The sequence below is a fragment of the Vollenhovia emeryi genome, unplaced genomic scaffold, assembly GCF_000949405.1.
Source record: "Vollenhovia emeryi isolate VEMERY1.0 unplaced genomic scaffold, V.emery_V1.0 DF939170.1, whole genome shotgun sequence".
Taxonomy (NCBI): domain Eukaryota; kingdom Metazoa; phylum Arthropoda; class Insecta; order Hymenoptera; family Formicidae; genus Vollenhovia; species Vollenhovia emeryi.
Genome location: NW_011967196.1, coordinates 1,437,514 through 1,462,243, shown reverse-complemented (window position 1 = coordinate 1,462,243; position 24,730 = coordinate 1,437,514). Strand labels below are relative to the sequence as shown.

At 41.0% G+C, this 24,730-nt stretch overlaps 1 protein-coding gene across 3 annotated transcripts in view; it reads right to left on the bottom strand.

Moving 5' to 3' along the window:
- Positions 1 to 24,392, bottom strand: part of LOC105563905 (protein phosphatase 1 regulatory subunit 3C) — a 33,228-nt gene extending 8,836 nt beyond the window's left edge. The window contains exons 1-4 of one of the 3 annotated variants that reach the window (XM_012015903.1): positions 23,872 to 24,391; positions 5,291 to 5,533; positions 2,137 to 2,658; positions 1,172 to 1,683 (exon numbers count right to left, since the gene is read on the bottom strand). In XM_012015903.1, coding sequence (XP_011871293.1) covers positions 1,504 to 1,683; positions 2,137 to 2,658; positions 5,291 to 5,527 — 939 coding nt within the window. In that variant the 5' untranslated portion in view covers positions 5,528 to 5,533; positions 23,872 to 24,391 and the 3' untranslated portion in view covers positions 1,172 to 1,503. Of the gene's footprint in view, positions 1 to 1,171; positions 1,715 to 2,136; positions 2,659 to 5,290; positions 5,534 to 17,271; positions 17,539 to 23,871 lie in introns of those variants that run through there. The other 2 variants (XM_012015904.1, XM_012015905.1) reach the window with 2 other exon arrangements.
- Positions 24,393 to 24,730: the final 338 nt, after the last annotated feature.

Below are 24,730 nucleotides of genomic sequence, written 5' to 3'. Positions count from 1 at the left end.
ATCTTGCTGACGCTGCTGCTTGCTATCCTGTATTAGGAGCCTGTCTCATAATAGAGAACTTTCCTTTATACATATATTTTCATTAAGATGTTTTATTATTTGTTTATGCCGTCTCCACTAAGTACTCTTCCACGTTTGGTTAAACTCGAAACTGGTTTCGCGAGTGTGCAATTTAAAATATGCTTGAAGTTCGAGTGCGTATTATAATCCCTTAAAAAGCAGCATGTTGATCTTGCCGACGTTGCCGTTTGCTACATTGAAACTTCGAGCCCGATACATCGATACATAACTGCACGGCTCTCGCTTCTTATTTTACGTCATGGGCAGGAATCGACTGGATAAAAATACGCGCCATTTTAAGCATGCACGAGGAATGCAAGGATACGAGTATTCGAGTAAATCCGTTCGGCTTAAGACGAGTACGGCGGTGAAAGTATGAAAGATATTGCCGATGAATCAAATTGGTTGAAAGTACCAGGACTCGATACCTTCGACTAGGAATTTTTATTTTAGTAAAATGAAAAAAAAAAACAAATATCTTACGAGAAAACACATGCATGAATTTACGTATTTTCTCAAGTATATAATGTAGACCTAATAATCATGAAAACTGCCCTCACGGGGTGGAGTGATTCTGCTCTTTTGCACCTTTCTAAGAAAGAAACTCTCAGTTCACGGAAACATTTGTGTAATATACAAATTAAATGGCTTACGCGTATAGATCGAAAGCAGCTTGCTATTCCGGCTAAATGAAAGAACCATATGGCATCACTGAAACTAAGTTTGTAAATCTAATAAGAAATAATAGTACACACATACAGTACACGTAGTATGTGTGTTGCTCGCTATTATTTCTTATTAGACTTACAAACTTAGTTTCAGTGGTGTCATGTTGTTCTTTTATTTAGCCGGAATAGCAAGCTGCTTTCGATCTGTACGCGTAAGCCATTTTTTTTGTGTTTAATTTGTGTATTACACAAATGTTTCCACGAAACGGGCAGTTTTAAGTGCAAAAGGTGCAAAATCACCCCCCCAGCATCCCCTCGCGGCATTTTATCGCGCGAATCGCCCGTTTCTTTCAGGCCATCGCCCGTCGCGAAAATAAGCGCTGAAACTCGGCGAGGCGTTCTCACACGAAAGAAGAAATAAGGGGAGGAGAATCGGAGCTTACCGTGCAGATTGCGTTATCCGACGCTCGACGTTGTCCGGCTCCGCCGCCCGCGCTATCACCCTCCAATCGTTTTTTCTCCCGCACGCGCGCTCTTGTTTCCTCGTTCTCAATTCGGATCGTCGCACAGCTTCTCTCCTCACGTCCTCGCGTTTATTCCTCCCCGCTTCCACGTCCCCGACGAGTCACGTGCCTCGCGAGAGACGCCCGGCGTCTCGTGGACCCGCGTGATCTACGTCTCGGCGAAGTCGCCGAGGTGAGAAAACTGGAGAGGTTTGTACAGCTTCGTACATGATTTCGTGACGAGGGGACGTGTGACCTCCTAGCCGGTCGATTCACCAGTAGGGCGCGTCGTTGGCCAGGTGCTGCCAGGACGCGAACTCGCTCCAGGTACGCATGTTCAACCTGGTGGCTTCCGCGATCTGTGGTATGCCATCCCTCGTCTCGCTGTCGCCGGCGAGGCCGTCACATTTCGTCGTCTGGCTGGTGTCGTATCGCGTGGCCGGCACTCGGGGCTGAAGCATCAGTATAACGTGTCTAAGTCCTCTGGGATCGTTGTAAAAGATTTGAAAGAAATTCAGAATTTATATTTGACCAATTGATATAATGAAAGGCAGGCAAACGCTCTTGCAATCACGTCTCCGAGCGTTAATAGGATAAAATTTTAATTCAACAACTACGAGTATCGCGCGAAGAACACGATCGTCTTTTAAACGTTCGTTTAAGCCATGAATATCCTTGAAAATCAATCAACCGTAACGGATTGCCGCCGCCTGGCAAATATTTGACGAAGACCCGAAGATCCTTGCGCGATAGCAAATAAAATCGCGTAACTTTTACGAAAATATGTCAATCCGTAAGTCATAAAACGCCGTACGCGTCGTTACAAGGACTACAGATAGAAGACACGGATACGTATAAAGTTCCGCGCGTATTAAGAGATGAAAGAATCTTTTTAAAACCCTTACCTCCTGCTTCTTGCGAATCACATAGTTTTTCCCCTCGTTGTTGTCCCACGACTCCTTGCCTTCGGTGCGGTACCTCACGCAGAATTCGATGACGTTCGATGCCACCGGCAAGGTGAGCCGGAAGCGGAAGGTGTCGTACAAGATGAGGGGACCCGGCGATCCCGGTTGCGCCACGTACGTGCAGTGCACGTCCTCGTGAGTGGACCAGCCGTCGCTGCTGGCCCTCACCACGACCTCCTTGTCGTAGGCAAGGTTTCGCACCTTCACCGTGCCCACCAGGCACTGCTCGGATTCGCGCACGATCACGTTCTCCAGGCTGACGTTGCCCTGATCGAGCTTACGCCGGAAGGCGAGATAGTCGCTTGCCGGCTGCGGAAAGGTCACTTGCCACAATGGCGTGCTGTTCTGCGCAGTTTTCTGATTTTGAGCCTTCGACAGGCTGAACAGACCTCCGGTCAAGCCGGCCACGTACGCAGTGCTCCACAGCGGTGGCACGTTGCTCGGTTCCGACATCACGCGTACCTACGTGCCAAATCAAGCGAAATATTCAAGTAAAGAATGCCGGGGCAAATTAAAAGCCGGAAAAAAAGTTAGCCGGGCGAAATATTAATACGATTGCTGAATGATGCAATAACGATACGTTAAAATTGAACCACGTGGCTCGGGAACCAAGTTCAGATTTGTCGTTTTCTTTGGTATTAATTGCACAATTGTAATTTTAACCCAGATGATCACAAGGTGATTCTGTTTAACATTTTGATATTGAGTACATAAGCTTAAATCGCATCTCTCGGTACTTACTTTCCGCCTGATTTTATTTTGCATGATTTTAGCTCGCAGGTTCATAATTTTATCAACGAGTACAAAAGTATGAATTGTGAAAAAGCTAGCGATTACTAGCGCACACCCGCACTACAGTAGAACAAATCCAAATAAAAACCGTAATTTAATAGTGCACTGGGATCGGACAGAATGGACAATAAGAACGTATACCGCGTGTGCTTAGAATGTCGTAGAACACCGTAGACTCTAGAAATTTGCCAATTTCCCCGAGCCCGTCGTATTTCCGCAAAACCGGAAGTACGTCGTTTCTACGTTGCGCATGGTATGAAGATGCTTCGAATGTGTTTGAATAGTCAGATACCTAGATAGCATGCATGTCTAAACGATCGTCTTTAAAACGGTGTTAAATTGTCTTTTAAACAGTTGGCTTTATTTATTAATGCCTGGACCTCAGTTTTACTAGGATTCACATTTTCATAATCTTTATTCCCATCTATACTTCGATGAGTTTCAGGCTGCAGTTCACAGCTTCTATAGAAGTCTGTGCTACATACAGCCTGCTCTCTCAAATTTTTGGAGCGAAAATACCGCCGTGGAGTGAAATATTCAACTCTGTTGGGGTAAATTCACTTCAATAGGGTGAATATTTCACTCCATGGCAGTATTTTCACCCCAAGAACTTTAGAGAGTGAAACTCGGTGATTTGTATAAATGAGAAGAAGATGATAAAAAGATGATAAAAATGCAGTCAAGGCATTAATGAATAAGAATGTACGTCTAAAAGTTGTCTTAAGCCAGCGGTAAACGATGCTATTTTTCCTGCTGGACTGTTTGCGATTCAGTGAATTACTAGAAATTTTGAGTGTTGAGTGGTGCAATTATAGTAATTTACTAGATTGCAAGCTATTCAGCAGAAAAAAACAGCATCGGGTGCCGCTGACTTTAGGTTGGATTCACACTTGGTAGGAAAGCAGAAAGCAGAAAAGCAGAAATTCAATCAGGGCAACGATTGTGTAACTTTTCCCCTAAAGTGGAAACATGAGAAATGAAAAGTTTTACGCGAATACAATAATTTCACTAGTTGAAATCATTGAGTCGACGTGAAATTTTTCACGTGGAAAATTTATAATTACTACCCAGAATTCTCCCTAGTAGTAAACAGCACACTCTGCCATGCTGGCAGAAAGTAGAAGCTGTCGAGAGTTCTGATTGGTTCCGATTGGATTTCTGCTACTCTGATTTCTGCTTCTCCGCTAAGGTGTGAAGCCAACCTTAGGGCTGTTGCACACAAAATTGCATAACTGCATGTGCATAGCACGAGACCGTCTAGATCAATGAACATGTTATGGTTTGGACAGTTCTTATGCTATACATAGTTCTAGGAATATTCTTCTGGAGTGCAAATATAATTCTTAATTTCAGAATATTCCAATCAAATATTCTATAAATATATATAGATTATTACAAGTAGAAATCGTATATTCATAACAAAGACGAACCTTTTTAGAATATTCGTCGAGAATGCCTTTGGAATATTCGTTCGGAATAATTTTTGAATATTCATCGAGTTTATGTATTGCACATTGTTTATTGTGTAATGGCACTTATCTTACGCAAAAGGCAGTGAAACCTGTGATCATACCATATATAACCGACACATTATATTCGATAGATTATTCTATTCACATTCGAAAAAGATTTACAGTAGTGTCAGTCGAATGTTCCACGAACATAAGACAAGTATATAAGTATGACCTATAAAATATTCCAAATATTCTTGAAGAATATTCTTAAATGTTCATGTGCTATTTGAGTATGTAGCTATGCAATTTTGTGTGCAATAACCTTTAAGTCCGTATCAGACTACGGATTGAGATTGAGGATTAGATTGAAATTTGACCAATTGGAGTAAAAGTTACTAAACTTGAGATTAGTAAGCTTTACTGTGATTGGCCAAATTTCAATCTAATCCCAATCTCAATCTGTAGTTTGATACGGGCTTTAGGGTCTATCTAGACAAATTTGCATGGCGCATAAACATATGCATAAGGAATCTGATTGGGCCATAAGTGCATGCATGAGGAAATAAACCAATCAATCTCTTCATGCGTATGCTTATGCACCTATGCAAGTGTGTCTGAATAGGCCCTTGAAGATATCTTTATGATGTCTTTTAGACACGCATTACTATCTGGGTAATTGACGCTATCATCAAAATTGGTGTAATTTTGAAGAAAGGATACAAAAAACGTCGTGGCATAATATCTCGTATAAATTCGCAAATGTCGAGTACAGTAATCAAATTCGTCCGTCGTGTAAACCGATTTTACGCGCGAAGCTTATCAAGACGAAGAAAGAATCGTGGAAGTACCTGTGTGAGGGGGCGGCCGCGATCATCGGCGAATACCACCCGTTTCTTCTGCTTGCCATCGTTGTTCCGCAGCGAGTCCAGAGACAAGGACCCTGAAGAGAGGCACGGCCTGATTCTGGGCGGCACCGATCGGCTCGTGATCGTGGGTGCCGTGACCACCAAGGGGCCGTACAGCAGGGGGCTGTACACCGGAGGGCTGTGCAGCATCAATTCGGCCGGCATCGCTATCGAACACATTTAGACCTGCGAACGAAAAGAATCCACTTTTTTCATTATACGCGAACGACGCGGATGCTGTAAATGTTACTCTTACGCCCGTTTTTCTACCAACGCAGCTTAACTTTGATCTCGGTTCAACTTGCTTCATATCTTTTTTCCAGTTTTACGAAGTGGAAAACGATAAGAAGTAATTTAAACCGGGATTAAAGTTAATCTACATCGGAAGAAACGGGCATTAGGGCCAGTTTCACAAACGGTTGACCGCTAATCGAAGGTTAATCGAGTCCTCCGTTTCTTCTTAGATACAACAAGATAGAAAAAAGACAGGGAGTTGACTGAACTCTGGTTAACAGTTAACCGGCCTTTGTGAAATTGGTCTTTATTGTTAGAATAGAAAGTACAATCCGCTTTTACGGGCTCTGAAGTTGGAGACTCTGGGAAAAAAAGGCAGCAACCCATTTCGAGGCCCACAATTAGTAATCGAATTATTTGGATTGTTCGTAACTCGTGCTCTGGGAAAAATTTTGACCGTTTCTCTTTGTAGTTAAGCAACTTAACATTTCGGTTAGTGCCTCTTTGGTGAAAATTACCTTTGCGTTACTGATTATCGACAGAACTTATTGAGAGAATTGATTGCAATAGTATCACTTTAAAATCTTGGATACAGATAGAATAGCTAATTGCGATTTTTAGTTACATAATTATGTCATCCTTTCATGAATATAATCGTAAAACTGTTATAGAAGCAACGGCCGTTCGGAACTACGCGCGAGAAATCGAACGAGACTGGAAAGATACCACTTAACAGTGTCTTAACGACACTCTGGCGCCTGGTCAGAAATTTATTGTTGCCGAGACGACGGTCTCTTCGTTTTAATTTCCGCGGGTGAAACCTACGAGCGCGTTCGAAGATTGGAACATTTCTCGGCTGCCAGGGATTTCGTCAGCGATTCATCCCCGGATCACATGGATCCGCATTGTTTTAATGCCATTGGAAATACTTATTAGCTATGTCGATCGAATGCCAATTAGTTGGCCGATACGCGCGACGGTTATAAGTTCGTCGATTTACTAATCGCATTCTTTGCGGCGACAAAAACAATCGTATCTTTAAACGTACATTACCAACGAAAATGCCTTTAATACCTTAATAATTTATTCTGATAAACGCGAATATGCCACATTAACGTATTTTGCCGAATTATCAATTATTATCTGCTACGTCAAACGCGACCAGATACGATGCCGTCAATTATTTATCGACTGCATTATGCTATCGTGTAAAATGATCTATCTTATGTGTTACGTATGTACATTTTTGTCCCAAGATATGATAATTGCGTGGTTAAAAGTGAAGTGGTAAAGTGATTAAAGGTCATCATAATCCGGCGACGTAAGTAAGATCTGTCACATCTTATTAATAAGAGTTTTCCCAGATAAAAGTAATATGCAGCGTAAGTAACATTCGTGTTTTTGTTTATATCGTATTGACTATCTTATAGACATAACGCTCTGCTACGTGCAAGATTGTTGCAGTTCAGTGCAATGTGCGTAGATCCTTGATCCGCCTAAGCGAGAGGGGCTTAAGCCAACGGCAACATTATACTATTTTTCCCACTGGATTGCGTAGGAGAATCAATAAGGTTGCAGAGTTTTAAGCCAACGGCACACGATACTATTTTTCCCCATTGGATTGCTTACGAGAGCCAATCAAGATTCAGTCTTGCTCCGCATCCTCATTGGTTCACGTGAGCAATCCGGTAGGGAAAAAGTAGTACCGTGTGCCGTTGGCGTTAAATCCTGATTGGTTCTCGTAAGCAATCCGGTAGGAAAAATGGTATCGTGTGCCGTCGGGTTTAATTGCGCTTCGAACTCGTTAGCAACTGCGCGTATCCGCGCACATACGTGCAATTTTGTCGTTGGTAAAACTTTTTGCGCGCTGGCGCATATGTATATTATACACATAATCAAGTTACCCGCGGAGTAGAATTACGACTCCCAAGCGCGACGAACCGGCGTGCCGCTCTTCCTTCTCTGGGGACCGGTTCCGGGTGAACCGGGCCCCGAGACGCATGTACAGTAGGTACCAGACCGAAACCAAACGGCAGCGCAGAGAATCGGCAGACCGTGAATCGCGCGGGCGCGATTTCAGATCTCAGCACGAGGTTATCTCCTAAATCATAGATCTAACATGAAATATAATTAGCTTGCAACAGGTTGCGAACACTCTGTTGGCAAAGTAAGTGCATCCGAACACCTTGTACGAGTGGTGTAGCGCTTGTTTCTTCCGATAGAGCGGGAAAGGTGCGGCTCGCTTGATATTAAAAATTATATTAATCGAGTTGAACCACAAAGTGAGCCATGGGCTAACTATGCGATCGCAGAAATTACAAAGAGATTTAACCTGCGATGATTCGTGCATATATTTAACTACATATTTGCCCGCTTATATTAAGTTGGACATTTACCCAAATATTCGCGTCATGGATATTAAATGTTCGTACTTGTACCCTCCATAAGTTTGGAAACACCCTATATGTTACAGATAAATAGTGGCACAGCAGCGATCTGCGCACATGTTTGGCACAAATATATCATAAGTCGTTTAAATAACGAATTAGACAGGAGGATTCGCAAAGAGCGAAGTGGATCTCTGGGAGATTCTCCAGCAAGAATGGAAACGGAATCCCGACGGAATCTCTGCAAAAGTTAATCTATCGCATGCCGCAAGACAGTCGTTAAAGCAAAAAGCGGTTACTTTGACAAAATCTAAAATTTAATTTCAATTTATTAAAAGCTTGTCGTATGTATCTTCGTTTTAATTGTCTTTAGTTAAATAAACACTTGCAAAGCAAAGTACATCGATTTCATTATGTATTTCATATTACACACTTTTATTAAGTGCTTCCAAACTTATGGGGGGTACTGTATAAAAGTGCGTAACGTGCAGAAATAACTGTTATATATACTAAGTAATGCAAACAACATTTGAAAAGTATTCGAAGGAATAAAAGGATTGAAAAATATTATTTCAGTTCGGAGAGGTTTGATCGTAATTACGTGTTGATTAGAAGGACTTATTAAATACTTATTAAATACCAGGAATAAAGACAAAAGAGAATTAAACTAGATACCGCACGGAAAGAACTCATTGTAAAACTTGACATTCGGCACGGTTCACAAGATTGTCCGTTACGTACAAGCAAGGGTCGTCGCATGGTGTTATTTATCTTTATCTTGCAATGATTTAACAAGGTCGAACTGTTTGGTCTAACGATTTACAGTTTTACACAAAGAATCTTATCGCTTCTTGGTACGCTCACTATCATTCCCCTGTAATTTTCCGAAGACGTTACACTACGCTTTATCTAACCGACAATACGTATCGTGAAAAAACGGCAAACCATATAAAAATAGCGATTCGGTTATGCAATTGTAACCGTTTTTACTTGCGGGCGAGAAAGCGACATTGAGCGAGCAATGGAAGGATATTCGTTTGCACAATAATGTTCACGTGAACGTTGAATAAGATGAAAATTATCCTCGCGCAGCAACGTCGATAAGTACGGACATTATTAAAGAATTAAACCGTTACTTTATTTCACAGGTCAGTATTGCCAAGATTTTCTTCAGATCAATCAAGATCAAGGAGTTATCTCGTAGAACCTTGTCAGTCCGTGAATTATCATACGTTCGCGGACAATAAGCCTTCGGCGCGCCTCATTGCACTTCCTGTTCATCGACTCGGCGATTCGTGATCGGCGCGTTGCACTTTTCTCCTCGGGCGTACCGCCGCGTGCTCGAACGCGATATATTTGGCGACGGTATTTTTACCGTTCCCGCAGAGACCGCAGAATGAATAGGTTTTAAACTCACGGGCTTAATTCTCGACGCGACGTGCCTCGTTACATCTCTATTCAGCGACTTTATCGCGTTTTTCCGAGACGCATGTTGCGTGCTTCAGCATGATAAATCTACCCGCGTTATTTTTCTCGCGGATACGAGGAGATGAAGAAACCTCTGAACGAAGTAATGATCGGGCAGGGCCGTCATCTATTAATTGTCGTAAACAGTTAGGTAAATGTTGCATAATGGACGAGAGACTGTTGACAAGATGACGTTTATCGAAACATTTCTTGCAACGGCCTTGGAGTATCGCGAGATATTATTTTCACCAACATTTATAATAATCGTTTATTGCACGCTACGTTACTGACTTTATTAAAAATAATAATTCACAATATTGTTAAATATATACAGGAAAGTCCTCTATTATGAGATAGGATTCTAATATGAGATAGTAGGTTTCCAATGTTTCCAAATTCACTCACAAATCCTTTTCTGCAACGATCCAACAATCAATTTTCCACTAAACAGAATTCACTCCAAGGGCAATCTTAGGGGATCAGAGCACTATGTGACTTAAAAAGAAAACATTAACACGGATAGAGGAATGACTCTGAAGTCACATAGTGCTCTGATCCCCTAAGATATGCTTCATTCGGTCTAAACGAGTTTTACTGAGGAGGACCCGAAGAAGGGTCGCTTTATTGTGAGAAACCGAGTTCCGTTCATTTTCTAACTCACATTGGCGCTCTCTCCTTTCTACATATTTTCTTTTATATGTGCACGTGTTATTTAACACACAATGTAAATGCAAATGCCCCGGAAATTGATAATCATTAACAAGAATCACCAATGATGTGTATTCGTATGGCTGTTGGTAGCAGAAAGAAAGACGGCAGTTTATCGCCTGGCCTCTTCTGTTTACACATGTGAGACCGTGAATACGCGACGCGATTGCAGCGAATGGCCCGATAGGCGATCGAACGCAGTTGTAAAGGCGCATTTTTCTGCGCTTCGATCAATATATTAACGATTATGTCACACCTCTATGATTCTTTTTATAATGTTAATAAATATTTTTTTCCATACTTGAAATAAATGTCTATCCGCCAATACGTTTCTAACAACGGCGGGATAAATAATTAATATTATAATTATTATAATAACGATCGTATGCTTGTTGCAATATTTTATAATTGTAATTGGCCACTTATTGCATCATGTAATAATTTTAGTGCATTCAAAATTCACGACAGTTCACATAACGCAACGTCTTGTATCTAGATAGAATAGTTTATTATTTTTGCAAACTGTACAGCTAAGACAATCACGTTAATATCATCTCTCCGCACTTTTTAAATCAGCCTAATATGCCAGATGCATTTCTCTCCTACGTCCTCTATAAATTTCATTATTATTTGCATCGATAAGCATGCTCTTGGGTCACCTTAAGTTTACGTTGCATGTTATCTCTATCTTTTTTCATTTTTTCATACACACTTCGATCTCATTATTGGGATATGTATGAAATTTTTTGTCTTTGATAACTTTGAAAGGTACAATTTTAATATTCGCATGTATTGCGTTATTGCTACAATACGTATAACAAAGTGGAACTTGCGCGGGATGCAATGTAATTTAATCCGTGCGAAGTTTACGCGCGAGAAGTATTTCCGGTCTCCGGCGAAAACGTTGAAATGTGCAAGCCGCAATTACGACAGCCCTTTTGCATCGGGGAACTATCTGATGGTTAGATGACTTGGGGAGAGTTACGCAGTCGAACTATTTTGGACAATCTCGCGGCCACATTTAGATCGTCATGAAACACGGCCTTGGATCTGATCCAATGGTCCGTACTCTTTAAGGTGGATATAAACTCGCGGACGACATCAAAGAGCGGAAAAGTGACAAGCCTCTCAGCCCAAGTGCGAATTGCTCAAAATAGAAAACCTTAACCCCGCGTAAGGGTCACGAAACTTGCCAATTCATAAGCGGCAATCTTTGTGAAGTATAATAGACGCTCAAAGAATGAGGAATTGTGTAAGTTATAACGAAACGCTCCTAGATTTTTAGTCGTATATTTCCTTTTTCTCCCTCTCTAGTTCTTCCTCGGAAGAAGAATATTTCTAGAATACATTTTATAATAATGTAGAAAATATAGTGGAAAGTATCATAAGATAGGATTCTAATACGAGACAGTAGGTTTTTAACGTCCAAATTCAATGACAAATCTTTTCTCGCAACGATTACACGATCTAACAATCAATTTTCCACTAAACAGATTTCGCTCCAGGGGCAATAAATTCATAGTGGAAAAATGCCTATTAATTTAGCAGGAACTCCGCTATCTCTGATTAGGAGCCTATCTCATAATAGGGGGGACTTTCCTCAATTTTTCATTCTTTTTCATGAATAGCTGCAAATTTATACGTGTATATACACATGCAGTTTCCGGTTTATTAATGTTTTACAGGACAATGGGGAAACTCGGAGATAGATAATGAGACAAGTTCACAATAAAATTCTGTGCAGTGTATTAAAAATCGTTACGTTAATAATTAAAAATGCGCTGTAATCCTAAGGTCATGACCAGAGATACCCGCGGTCACTTTGCGGTTTGTTCACCAATGCAGTCCCGGAGACTGCATTGGCGCCATGTGGTGATATGGTACTACATACAGCTCTGACGTCGAATCATTTGTCGTCAGTAGAACGCAATGTTGCATGACGAGCAGGTAAATTATGAAGCTTGATATGCAACATCTGCATCGATATAAAACTAGCAAATTGTCAGGCGCGCACCTCGTCTATCCTTTGCCATTAAATTATTCTAATGAGGGATATACGGGACAGAGCAAGAGAAAGTACCGATAGTATGAATTTATGTATAAAAAAAAATATAATTCAGGAAACTCTTTATGCCGTGAAGATATTTTATTTAACTTACTTAACTTTAATAATATTTCTTCTCCGAAATTGTCGGAGACTTAGATCGATGAGATATTTGACGTTAAAACGTGAAAAATTGTGGCATGAGTATTTTTTAGAAAGATATCGAGAAATACATGGCATTATTTATGATTATCAAGGGCATTTCATAGAAAGACATAGCGGATGAAGGGTCTCTATTATGAGATAGGTTTCTAATATGAGATAGCAGGTTTTCAACGCCCAAATTCAATCGCAAATCTTATTTCGCAACGATTACACAGTCTAACAATGAATTTTCCACTAAACAGATTTCGCTGCAAGGGCAATAAATTCATGGTGGAATCAACTGATGATGCCTATTAATTTAACAGAAACCCCTGCTATCTGATATTAGGATTTTACCTCATAATACTTTCCTTTAATAATATTTTATCAATCTCATTAATTGCAGGAAATGAAATCACGCAACGGTAAAGATATCTTTTGAGTGATTTTTTTTCAATCAAACGAACGCGATAAATGAAATCCGTTTCGTAAATTTTCATACACAGTGACTTAAAATATACGTAAATATATATGAAATACATATGTATATTTTAACACATGTCATTTTTAACATGTCTTATTAAGTAAACTATTGTATCATCCGAAACAGAAGTCATAATATCTGGTTTACTCGAGAGTTAAAGGATACGGATTTAAAATCAGGGTGAATTGCGTAATGCGATCGTCGAAATATCACGTTACGTATGTGACTTACATAGCTTTAGCTGATAAGATATTAATTTTAAATAAAGCTGCGCATATGGCAATCACAGTGGGTTTTTATAACCCACGTTTTCACGCCTTTATCTAGCCGGCGATACGAAAAAGAGATGTGGAAATTGTCTCCTTTAACTTTGTAAAAATTTTTTTTTAATTTTCAACTCCTCTGATTTCACTTTCAACTTTTTATTTTATAATCGTCAGCTTTTTAAACACAAGTCTGTAGAAATTTAATTGTCTTCATACATTATATATAACAATAGATAGAATTGTATCGCGAATATTTAGGAATATTTGACATTGCACAGAAATAAAACATGGTACGACAAATGTCAGTTATCAAGTGCAAAGATGATTACACGTACCTCTGGGAAAATACTATGAAGTAACATTCGAAACACTTGGCCGATGAACATTTTGTTAATCGGTCATCGGTATCATTCGTGCTTTACTATATCAAAAGGCGATAATATTATACTATCTGACTGCGAGGAATTAGTATCGTAGAGATAATAAGGCGAGCAGAAGGTGTCAAACGCTACGCGGAAGACGTCAAACGCTTGTGCTTCTTTGGACGTTTTCTCACAAACAGTGTCTAATTTACGATTTAATTTATCGCATTTCCGTTATTTTTACCGTTGTTGCGTATACATAAGTAATCGAATCAAATGACCTCGGGTCATCAATAGCACAATCATTTAATGACCACTGTCCTTACTCGGCAAAAGTTGAACTTTTATATTATCGTGATAAGTTTCTACACTGAATCAGTAATACGAGAAAGTGTGTATAAAAATTAAGGCGATAAAAGATATATTTGTCTTGATAAATATTCGAGAAATTGTTTTTGCTTTTTTTTTAACGCATTCTTCGTTCGGTTTAGAGAGAAATTCTCGTTTTACAATCTTATTTCGTCATTTCTTTAGCTAAACGGTTTAGCTTCACAAACATGGGTTAACAGCTAGCCGAAGATTAATTGATTCTCTGTATAGATAATAAGATGGAAAAAGATAGGGAGTCGACTGAACCCTAATTAACAGTTAACCAACGTTTGTGAAATTGGCCCTTAAAGTGGCGCAGCTCGGGATAAATAATGATTCTGTGCTGTGTGTATACCACAATGTTTTATACTTCAGATAACTTTAAATTGTGACGTAAATTGTCGTCGTAGAACACGATTGCCTGGTGTTTTACTGCATTACGATCTGGCAGATATCTTTAGATCAAACAAGAAAATTTAATCGCGCGTGCAGCGCGAAAACACACATTGATATCGGTTTCGGCGGTTTTACCGGTGTAACGTGACTTTTGTTTGTCAGCCGGCAACGCGTGATATTGCCTGATATATGCCCCTTAAACCAATCGGAATTACTTCGCGCCGCTCAAGACACACATTCTTTATCGTTGAGGAAAAAAAAGACGAGGGCGCATTTGACTGATAGCGTTGAATGCACTTGCACGGTCGAGGCGGCGAATAACGATATCGAGACAATGTTTCGGTGCGATTGGCGAGGAGGGTGTATTGTCACGCGAGTCGACGGACAGCGGAGCTGCCTCGATTTCACTTCTCATGAATACAATTCCGCAAATAGTTTAGTGCGCCCGTTCTGTCGCATGAATCAGTTGGCGAAAGGCGACGGAATGACGATCGTGAATGGAAATGTGATCGTTCTCGTGGGTGCGTTAAAGATTCCGTGAGACCGATTCGAACAGCTTTAATCATAAAAAGAGGACGAACGTACGTATCCGAGGAATTTCGAACGCGAGGCCGCGTAGCGGAGACCTGATTTCCGATTATAATCGCAAATTTGTCATGTTTTGATAAAGAAGCGTTGTGACAGCTTTGTAAAATTAATGGCGATGCGTAAATAGATAATTGCGATAGAAAATTAATACACAAACTGCTACATGATACGTTCCTTTGATGATTAAGCAGTCGAGTTTTTGATAATTAAATTCACGAATACGATTACATTTGACGGGAAATGACTGATGGGGTTAGCTTAGTTAATTATGTTTCTTCCGCTCAAATTGACACTCGGTTGATACCGTATCTAGCATTGCATTCTAATTACAATTGTTGACTCGCATACGTAAAATACGAAAGTATTAGCGTTATCTGGAAAGATGAGACAAATGATACACGAAATAATGATGTCGAAACCTCTGTGCACGCCTGACCTACGATAATCTCGATATCATGTTACGTAGTCTGTGCATTAAAGAATGGCCATAAGAATGTGTAAACGATGTCTACAAGAACGTAAACACAATGCCAGATAACCCTGAATCGCCACTCTTTGCCATTTTGAATTTCCAGACACTCTACACGGAAAAAAACATTTAGCTGCTGTAGCTAAAACTTAGTAAAATATGGACAGCTAATATTTTTAGTTGTGATAGCTCAATATTTTGCTACGACAGCAAACTAAAAATATTAGCTGTCCATATTTTACTAAGTTTTAGCTACAGCAGCTAAATGTTTTTTTCCGTGTAAGGTTGTGTGAAAGGTCCACTTTTTATAAAGCATTCCGAGCAAGTTATAATAATCGAGTGGACTTTGATGCCTACGAAGTGACGTAAAAAATTTTTAATAAAATGTTATTAAGCCTCCCCCCCCCCTCTCTCGGCAAATTAACGTTCTCGATTTTAATCATTATCTTATCTCAATTTACGTTTTACTTAGCTCTCAATCAGGATAAGTGAATTAGGTAAATTAAAATAATTAGGATTTAACAAGTAGAAAGTTATTTAAAAAAAAGTATATTGCGTATTTTTAACTTTTCCAATGTCTTTCTAATTTTATGCCGGTCTACTTTTCTTCATTCATTATAAAGGCAAATTGTATTAAATACCATTGCATTCCATTCTCTTGGCATAAATTATTGCTCCATTTATATATTGACGTTAATATGTTATCAATATTAGTTAAGTGTGCTAAGCGACTGATGCGAAAAAAGTATTTATAAATTCATGAGGATCCCTTCTTTACGAAGATTAGATTTTTCTTATATAGAGAAAGGCATCTTAATACAGAGCATATTTTTTGAAATCTGAAAAACGGAGATCACGAAGGCATTTTGATACTCGTCGCATTTATCTGTACTTGTGACATTTGTCACATTCGTTCATCACACCTGACGCATCGATTAGTTGATGAAGTCTACTTAACGACGCGTGAAATACCACGATTGTGACAGCTCTGAATTTGCCCTGTGCAAACGTTATAAGCATCAGTTGCTGAAAGCGATCTTTGAACGTACAAAGTAGCCGCCGATTGTAAAGAGCAAAAATGACGAACGGAGAAGACGCGTTCTTCAACCGGTTTTATCATTTCATATGCATGTCACAAAATGAGCGTAAACCGGGCCCGGTAGAGAGCAGAAGGACCGGTCGATGGAATTCGAGTAGCTTCATTTAAATTCGAGACCTGATCGGACCACGAATTCGTGATGCTAAAATAGTTTGGGGGATACCTAGGGGACAGACATTCCGATCTATTCTTAATATTTGACGTTTTACAATTTCTCGTGGAGCTTTCATCTGGAAGAGAAAACATATGCCCGCGCGCGCGCTTGAGGCGATTGTCAATTATTATATTATAATTCTCGGTCTCACACGCACACACTTAGGCCCGGTTTTTCATTTTCTGGTTAACTGTTAACCAGACGACTCTTCATTCTTTTCTACGTTATTATCTACGAAGAGACAGAGAATCGACTAACCTGTGGTTAATCCTTGGAAAAATTTACTTTAAATAAAATTTAAGTTTTTAAAAGTAATCTTTCAAATCTAAGAGAGTTTACTTAAAGAAGTTAAAAGTTTACTTAAGAAGATTTAAGTAATGAAGAAGATAGCAGCCGCGGAAGCTTGAAAGCCAAGTTTTAAGTAATTTTGAACACAAAGTAATTTTTAGATAGCCAACCCTGCCGAAGTTCCCGCGCGGCACAGCACTTTCTCGTAAGAAGAAAACCGCACGCGGTATTACAAATTATATATCGCATACTTTTCACAATTCTTTCTCTTTCAAATTCTTCAGGTGAGTTTTAAGTTTACCTTAAATAAAAGTTTGAAGTGTCCAAATTTATTTTCCACATTTCTTATTTTTCTAAAGTAAAATATCAAGGTTTCCCGAGGTATATTTTCCCAAGGGTAACAGTTAACCAGAAAATAAAAAACCGGGCCATAATTGTAATTCGTTCAAAAATTTTGCCACTTACTTTTTCAGTGCCTCGATTTTCCCTCGACCAAATATACGGCGGAAGATTTGCGCAAAGACGCATCTATGATCTCGATGCGTAATGGAAATCGAGGACGAGATTCAAGTTTACGCGCGGCTGTAAAGTTCAACGGAACTGCTCGATAGAAAATGTTCTAATTTCGAGTCGCCGCTGCATGTCACCAGACATCCATGCGACAAACACGTGCGAGAGATATATCTTGTATAATCAGCGATCGACGAACCGTATCTGGCGCTTTTGGAGTCGGGCGACTCCGCGCTCAGCGCAGCAGTATTTCCCTCATTTTTTCCTTTTCTTTTTTTTCGTTCGGACGGAGGCGCCGTTGAGGTCGAACCCTCCCGGTCTTATCGCCCCCGGTATTCTGGTTCGAAGCGGTAATGATAACCGACATACACATATATCCTCGGCTCTCTCTCTCGCCTTCTCACTTGTCTCTAACGCCCTCGCGAAATGGCCGATCGCGGAATCTTACCGAGCAAAGTTTAACTCGTCGCCGAAACCGCGCGACATTAGACCGCATGCTCTGGGGGAAAAAAAAGACAGCAGCTTGGGGCCCACAATTAGTAATCGAATTATTTGGATTGCTCGTAACACTCTAATCTTTTACGAGTTTTACCCCGCGTAACTAAAAATCGGAATTAGCTATTATATCTATTCAGTTTGAATTTTTATTTTTCATTTGTATCTATGATAAGCGTGTGACACCGATTATTCGTTTGTTCTCTTTAGAATTTGTGCTCGATAAGGACCTAAACCCTCGGTCGAAACGTCGCACTGCATATTTATAATTTTTAATTTATTAAACACGTGCCAGTTAAGGTCGACTAAACTTATCCATTGTTATCTATTACTGGCAACCTAAATTAGATTATCATGTATTCTATCTATATCCAAGGTTTTAGAGTAACACTAATCAATTCTCTCAATTAGTTCTGTCGATATTCAGTAACGCAAAGATAATTTTCACTTGGAGAGCCACTAACCGAAATGTTAAGTTGCTTAACTCCAAAAAAACGGTCAAAATCTTTCCCAGAGAAGAATTTCGAACAATCCAAATAATTCGATTACTAACTGTGGGCCCCAAAATGGCTTGCTAACTGTCTTTTTTCCCAGAGCGGAGATACACCGTGGCACACCCCTAATTTGAACACACGTGAAGTAGCATTAGAGGTACACGTTGACTTATTTTTCAAACCGAAATGCAGAGAACTTATTTTATTCGAAATTTCAAAAGTGAAAATGACGAAACCTTCGAGGAAACTGAAGCAGGCTAAACCTCGCTTCTTTGATGATGGCGGATATAGATTAATATATTTTAATGCGTCAAAGAAAATACCCATTTGCGGAAAGAAAGAAAGAAGCCAATGAGTCTGAAACGCCGAAGCTACATTCACGTCTACTGGATTAAACTGCGACGTCTTAACTTCTTCCGCGATATCTGATGTAACATCATTCAAGCATCACGTGTCCGCACGTCTACTTTTTCTCTTTATTCAAATAACGACACTTGAAATCAGCAGACGGATTGGTAGACGCAGATAAGAGGTATCGCAATTTATTTATTATCCGTTGTGTCGCGTCTAAACTTTCTTTCCTTCGCTTTCTCAACGATATCGCGAGTTAACGCACGCGTCGGTATTGCGTAAGAAACGAAGCACATTTGCGTTCACCACGAGACGCAAGATATACTCATTTCCGGTAGACGAGTTCACGTGAATCCCGGACTTCCCTTACCGCTTTCCGAGTTCACTCGATGCACCCCCTCAATCGGAAAGGTCGCGAGAATCGGCTTCGGACTTTCCCCGGAAACCAGCGGCAGCACGTGTTAAAATGTCACGTAGGCGTGTTTGATTAACCGGGAAAAATGCCGGCTTTTGTGCGAGCACGAAACGCACGACTACACACGGCGCGTGAATGTCGCCCGGGAAGCCGCCTAGCTGGTTTCGAGAGAATATCTGGGCGGTACGCGCTGTATTCGCGCACGCACCTCTCTGCAAAGATGCAAGAGATTTTCGCGAATAATTCTCTCAAACTCTATCCGTCTATTAAGGACACTTTTCGCTCTATTCTTCTATCACCGATTGTTTAATAAATAAATAATCAATTGCTGATATCGAGGAAATAAAATAATTGTGCAGGGAGAACGATTGTTTTATAGCGAATTCAGCAACTTGCGCTAGTGCGAACTAAATGCACACCGAGGGGGAAACCGCTGAGGGCAGTGCGGTGTACAGATTTGCGGCATTACTGGGCATTACTAGGCATTTTTGGGCATTAGTTTGGGCATTATAAAGATAAAATAAGATAAAATAAGATGAAATAAGATAAGATTAAGTAATGCCCACCGGGCATTAGTGGGCATTGGTGTACAAGATCTTGGTCAGCGGTTTCCCCCTCGGTGCACACCAACCCTAGTAGCACAATGTACTTGAAAAAGTAGTTAAGACGATCCTTAAACAACATATAAGAGTTGACTGTAAACAAGTCCTGGTGCGCACTCGGTGCGCACTAATTGCAAGCCGCCGAATTCGCTCAACTTCAATCAATCTGACATCTTTGGCAATGAATAACTACGCAGAATATCTTGTCACACTCGCCCGAATCAAATGTTTCGATACAGTTTCGATTAATTGCGAAACGAAATTCCTTTAGTTAGACGCGTCTAATTCCTTCAATGCCTATCAGCGCGTTCCTAACAAAGTATAAATAGACTCGGCTAACATGGCCGGGCTAATTTGGTAATGGCACGACGTAATGTCTAACATGTGTGTAAATTATGCGACTTGAAGAAGCTATCTTGGGTCTTGTTTGTAAACACAGAATCTCCTTTACGAGACGATAATATACGCGCGTGTGGGAAACGCGTCTCTCTTTCGGCCTGCCGCAAATGAACTTCAAAATCGCGGATGAATAATGAGCTACACATTATTTGGCATGCTAGTTGAGATCCGCGCGTTATCTCACGCTCCACAATTCTAATCTTCGCAATTATAATACGGATACTTTTTGCCGGCAAACAGAAATACCACATCGATAAGAAAGGAGCGAGAGTTCATTTGTGTACCATCAACAAAGAGGCTTGGCTCTCGGTATTTTCCACTATCGGGAACTGCAGTGGCTCACGAGGTCGGAGCTTGATTTCAATTTTGCGTCGCGTTCATTCTCACGTGAGTCGAGCACGTGCTCTTCCCCCCGGTTTAAAATGAAGGTTTCCACCCGAAAAATCCATCTCGACGAAACGAAAGTAAATCACTATCGGCAGCCTTTCGCAATTTTCAACTTGCCTCAATATGACGTTTCTGTTAAAAGCGAGTACTGGGCATTTTTTCGACGTTAGTTTGGGCGTCAGGCCTTGCTGGGACATTATAAAAATAAAATGCCCCCTGGGCATTAGTGGGCATTGGTGTAACATGACTTTGGTCGGCGGTTTAGCCCTCGGCCAAAGGCAAATCTTTATAGAAACGTGCTCGCACGAATCTGTTACTTTCTTTCTTCTCTTTCAGAAATCATTTGTCTGTGTCGCGCATCAGCTGCGATTGTATTCGATTCTCAGTCTGTATGTTTGTATTCCGTATCACGCGTTGCCGGAATCGGACCGCAGAGCTAACAATGAAGTGTCGAACGTCATAAACAAACGTCGTTTAGATACAGACGTCCGCAAGTCGTGGATACCGGCGAGATCTCATTCGCGGCCGCGAGCAATTCCCCATGTGCAGCTGCAAGGGAAACGTCCAGATTTCTTGCAGACGCGTTGTTCCGGAGCGACGGCGCGGCGCGTCCGCTCAATGCGTCCGCGACTACTGCGCTTGCATTAAGCCTCCGCTACAATGATTCTCGGTTCTGTCTACAATGGTCGTACAGTTGTATCGATGGTCGCTTGAGCAGTCGCAAAGCAGTCGTAATCGCTCGAATAGGTTCAATTCCTATTCCAACGACCACGACTGCGATTTATTGCCGCGACGGACCAATCAGAGAATAGTGTTATTTGTCGTGTGTCATTATATGTCGAATATATCGTGGGAAAATGCCTCAAAAACAGAAAATCGGTTTCAGTTATACATCGATACGACCCAATCCATGACTCTACGATTCTAAGACTGCGACCATTGTAGACAGAACCGAGAATCATTGTAGCGGAGGCTTTAGGCTCGTGTCACACTAGCGACTCGCGACTGCGATTGCGATTACATCGGCGATTGGCTATTTCCAATTTTAGGGGCTGCCTAGCCAATCACAATTGCAGATGTAATTGCTATCGCAGTCGCGAGTCATAGATTCGTCCTGTCACCGTTGAATTAGAATCACTGACTCGATTCTTGGATTCACTCGAGAGAGAAACGTATGCAAAAATTCTGCTCTCACAGAAAAGTTGAAAGTCGATTGGCTAAGAACGATACGAATAGCCAATCAACTTGTAAATTTTCTGTAAGAGCAGCATTTTCGCATACGTTTCTCCTTCGAATGAATTCCCAAGGATCTAGTCCCAGTCCACGACTCTTCCCTTGGGAAAATGTATCTTCGGAAACCTTGAAATTTTACTTAAAAAAAATAAGAAATATGAGAAGTAAATTTGGACACTTTAAACTTTGATTTCAGGTAAACTTAAAACTCACTTGAAGAATTTGAAAGAAAACGTAAACAACTGTGAAAAGTATGCGATATAATTTATAATACCGCGTGCGGTTTTCTTCTTACGAGAAACAGGCTTGGCTATCTAAGAATTACCGTGTCTAAAATTATTTAAAAAATTCTTAAGTAAACCCCTGAGTGAACTCTTAGTGAAGGATTACTTTTAGAAACTTTAGTTTCATTTCAAGTAAATTCTCCCAAGGTTTGCGACGCTACGATACGACCGAGAACCGGCCTTACGCTCGTAACTGATGCGACTTCGATGCAAGATTAATTTCTAGCGGAGATTCTCCGCGCCACGAGAATCACGCATCTCACGCCACAATGGCAATATTTTCATTATAACTTGAGAACAATCGGGATATCATTTGCACGTTGATGTATCGTTGAAATCTGAGCCTATCGAAATGAGTATCGGCTTGGACACAGGCTTGGCTATCTAAGAATTACTGTGAGTGTCTAAAATTACTTAAAAATTTGTTAAGTAAACCTTTAACTTCTTTAAGTGAACTCTTAGATGTGACAGATTATTTTTAGAAACTTTAGTTTCATTTACGGTAAATTCTCCCAAGGTTTGCGACACTACGATACGATAGAACCGGCCTTACGCTCGTAACTGATGCAATTTTGATACAAGATTAATTTCTAGCGGAGATTCTTCGCGCCGCGAGAATCTCGCATCTCACATATGCCATAATGGCATAATTTTTATTATACCTTGAGAAAAATCGGGATATCATTTGCACGTTGATGCATATCGTTGAAATCTGAGCATATCGAAATGAGTACCGGCTTGGGCGCGATCCTGTTTAAAATAATAAATCGAATATGATGCGATTATATTGGATTATATGCAGTTTCAATGTAAATTAATAAGACTCTTATTTATTTTCGTTGAAATTGCGTGTAATCTAATACCGTCCGATCATATTCTATCTAATATTTTAAGCAGGGTATGTTATCGCGTGTGCACTCCCTTCACATGTGAAACACGATGATGTACTTATGTACAACGCGCTACGAAAACATTGTGGCTTTGTTTCCCGAGATGCAAAATAGAGAATGGAAAATTTCGCCGATGTGTTAAGTGCCAAGATTCAAACGCTATTCTGGTTACTATTGTAGTTAAAATTAAATGTGCATGAACGAGAAATATTCTCTATGTACTTCGTGCCATGTGAGCCGTGCGAGTGTCGCGCGAAACAATGTAAAAATGCAGCATTGTCGTATCTGCATAAAAAATTGTGAACGACAAATTGACGAGGTCGAACTGCAAGTACAAAATTTACTCCTACTTAAAAACTAGTAGTGTCGGAAACTTCTACTTTTGTCAATTTAGCATTAAAGTAGGTCCTTTTAATTGGAAGCTAAAGTAAATTTTTAGAATTAAAGATTCAAGGGAGGAGTAAAAAAATATCATCAAATTGTCTATCCCGAGTCGAAATTTTGGCCCTACGTTGAACCTTTAATTCTATTATACAGTAGGACCTAAGGCAAGTAACAGAGATCGAACTGCAAGTACAAAATTGACTCCTACTTAAAAACTGGTAGTGTCGGAAACTTCTACTTTTGCCAATTTAGCATTAAAGTAGGTCCTTTTAATTGGAAGCTAAAGTAAATTTTTAGGATTAAAGATTCAAGGCAGGAGTAAAAAAATATCATCAAATTGTCTATCCCGAGTCGAAATTTTGTTCCTACGTTGAACCTTTAATTCTATTATATAGTAGGACCTAAGGCAAGTAACAGAGATCGAACTGCAAGTACAAAATTGACTCCTACTTAAAAACTGGTAGTGTCGGAAACTTCTACTTTTGCCAATTTAGCATTAAAGTAGGTCCTTTTAATTGGAAGCTAAAGTAAATTTTTAGAATTAAAGATTCAAGGCAGGAGTAAAAAGATATTATCAAATTGTCTATCCCGAGTCGAAATTTTGGCCCCACATTTTCCTACCTCCTTCACGTGGTATCCTCGTTTCTGCCTCTCTCGCTCCGTGAAACACAAGTTGTCCCCTGTCTGGCGTGATAAATATATATATATATATCTCTCTCTCTCATACGATTGCACGCAACATCGCGATTACAGGCGGCCACCACCGCGATCGAGAGAGAGAGAGAGAGCCCGCGACGCACGTAGGGGGATGCAATGAAACGGGGGAGGAGTTCCCGTTCTCAAACGACGCCGGCCGCGTTTAAAGGACCGGCGGGGCACGGCCGGGCGGTGGTACTCGCCTCCTCATGCACGATAATGACCGACGTGTAGCGCATCGCGCGCGTGCCAATCGCCGACTCCGGCGCGCACGACCGACTGCTGCGGTCTTATCACGCCGTCGCGCGGCCTGTACGACAATCGGACCGTTCCTCGAGAAGTCGCGAGACCCGCGATAACTCGCGGGCGCGCGTGCGCGAGAGGGGAAGGAAGAGGGAGAGAGAGAGATATATGTATAGAGAAAGAGAGAGAGAGAAAGGGGGAGGGAGAGAGAGAGAAAAAGAAAGAAAGAAAAGAGAGAGAGAGAGAGAGAGAGAGCAACCCCTCGGCTCGGCCGGCGCGCCGACGATCGCGCGCGGTACCGTTCCACGTAACACCACGTTCGACACGCGTTTGAACGCGCGACAATTCGTGCGCGGTCGCGAGACCGGGCCTGGGCCCGGCGCCGATCGACGAGGCGCCACCGCGCCTGCGCGCTCGCCCGCCCGCCCGCGCGTGACGTTCACGTGATCGCGGCGCGTACGCGAATCGCAGGCACTCGGAGGCGCGCGCGTGCCGCGTGCTCCGGGTGCGACTGCGGCTCTTGGTCTCGCGGCCGCGAGGC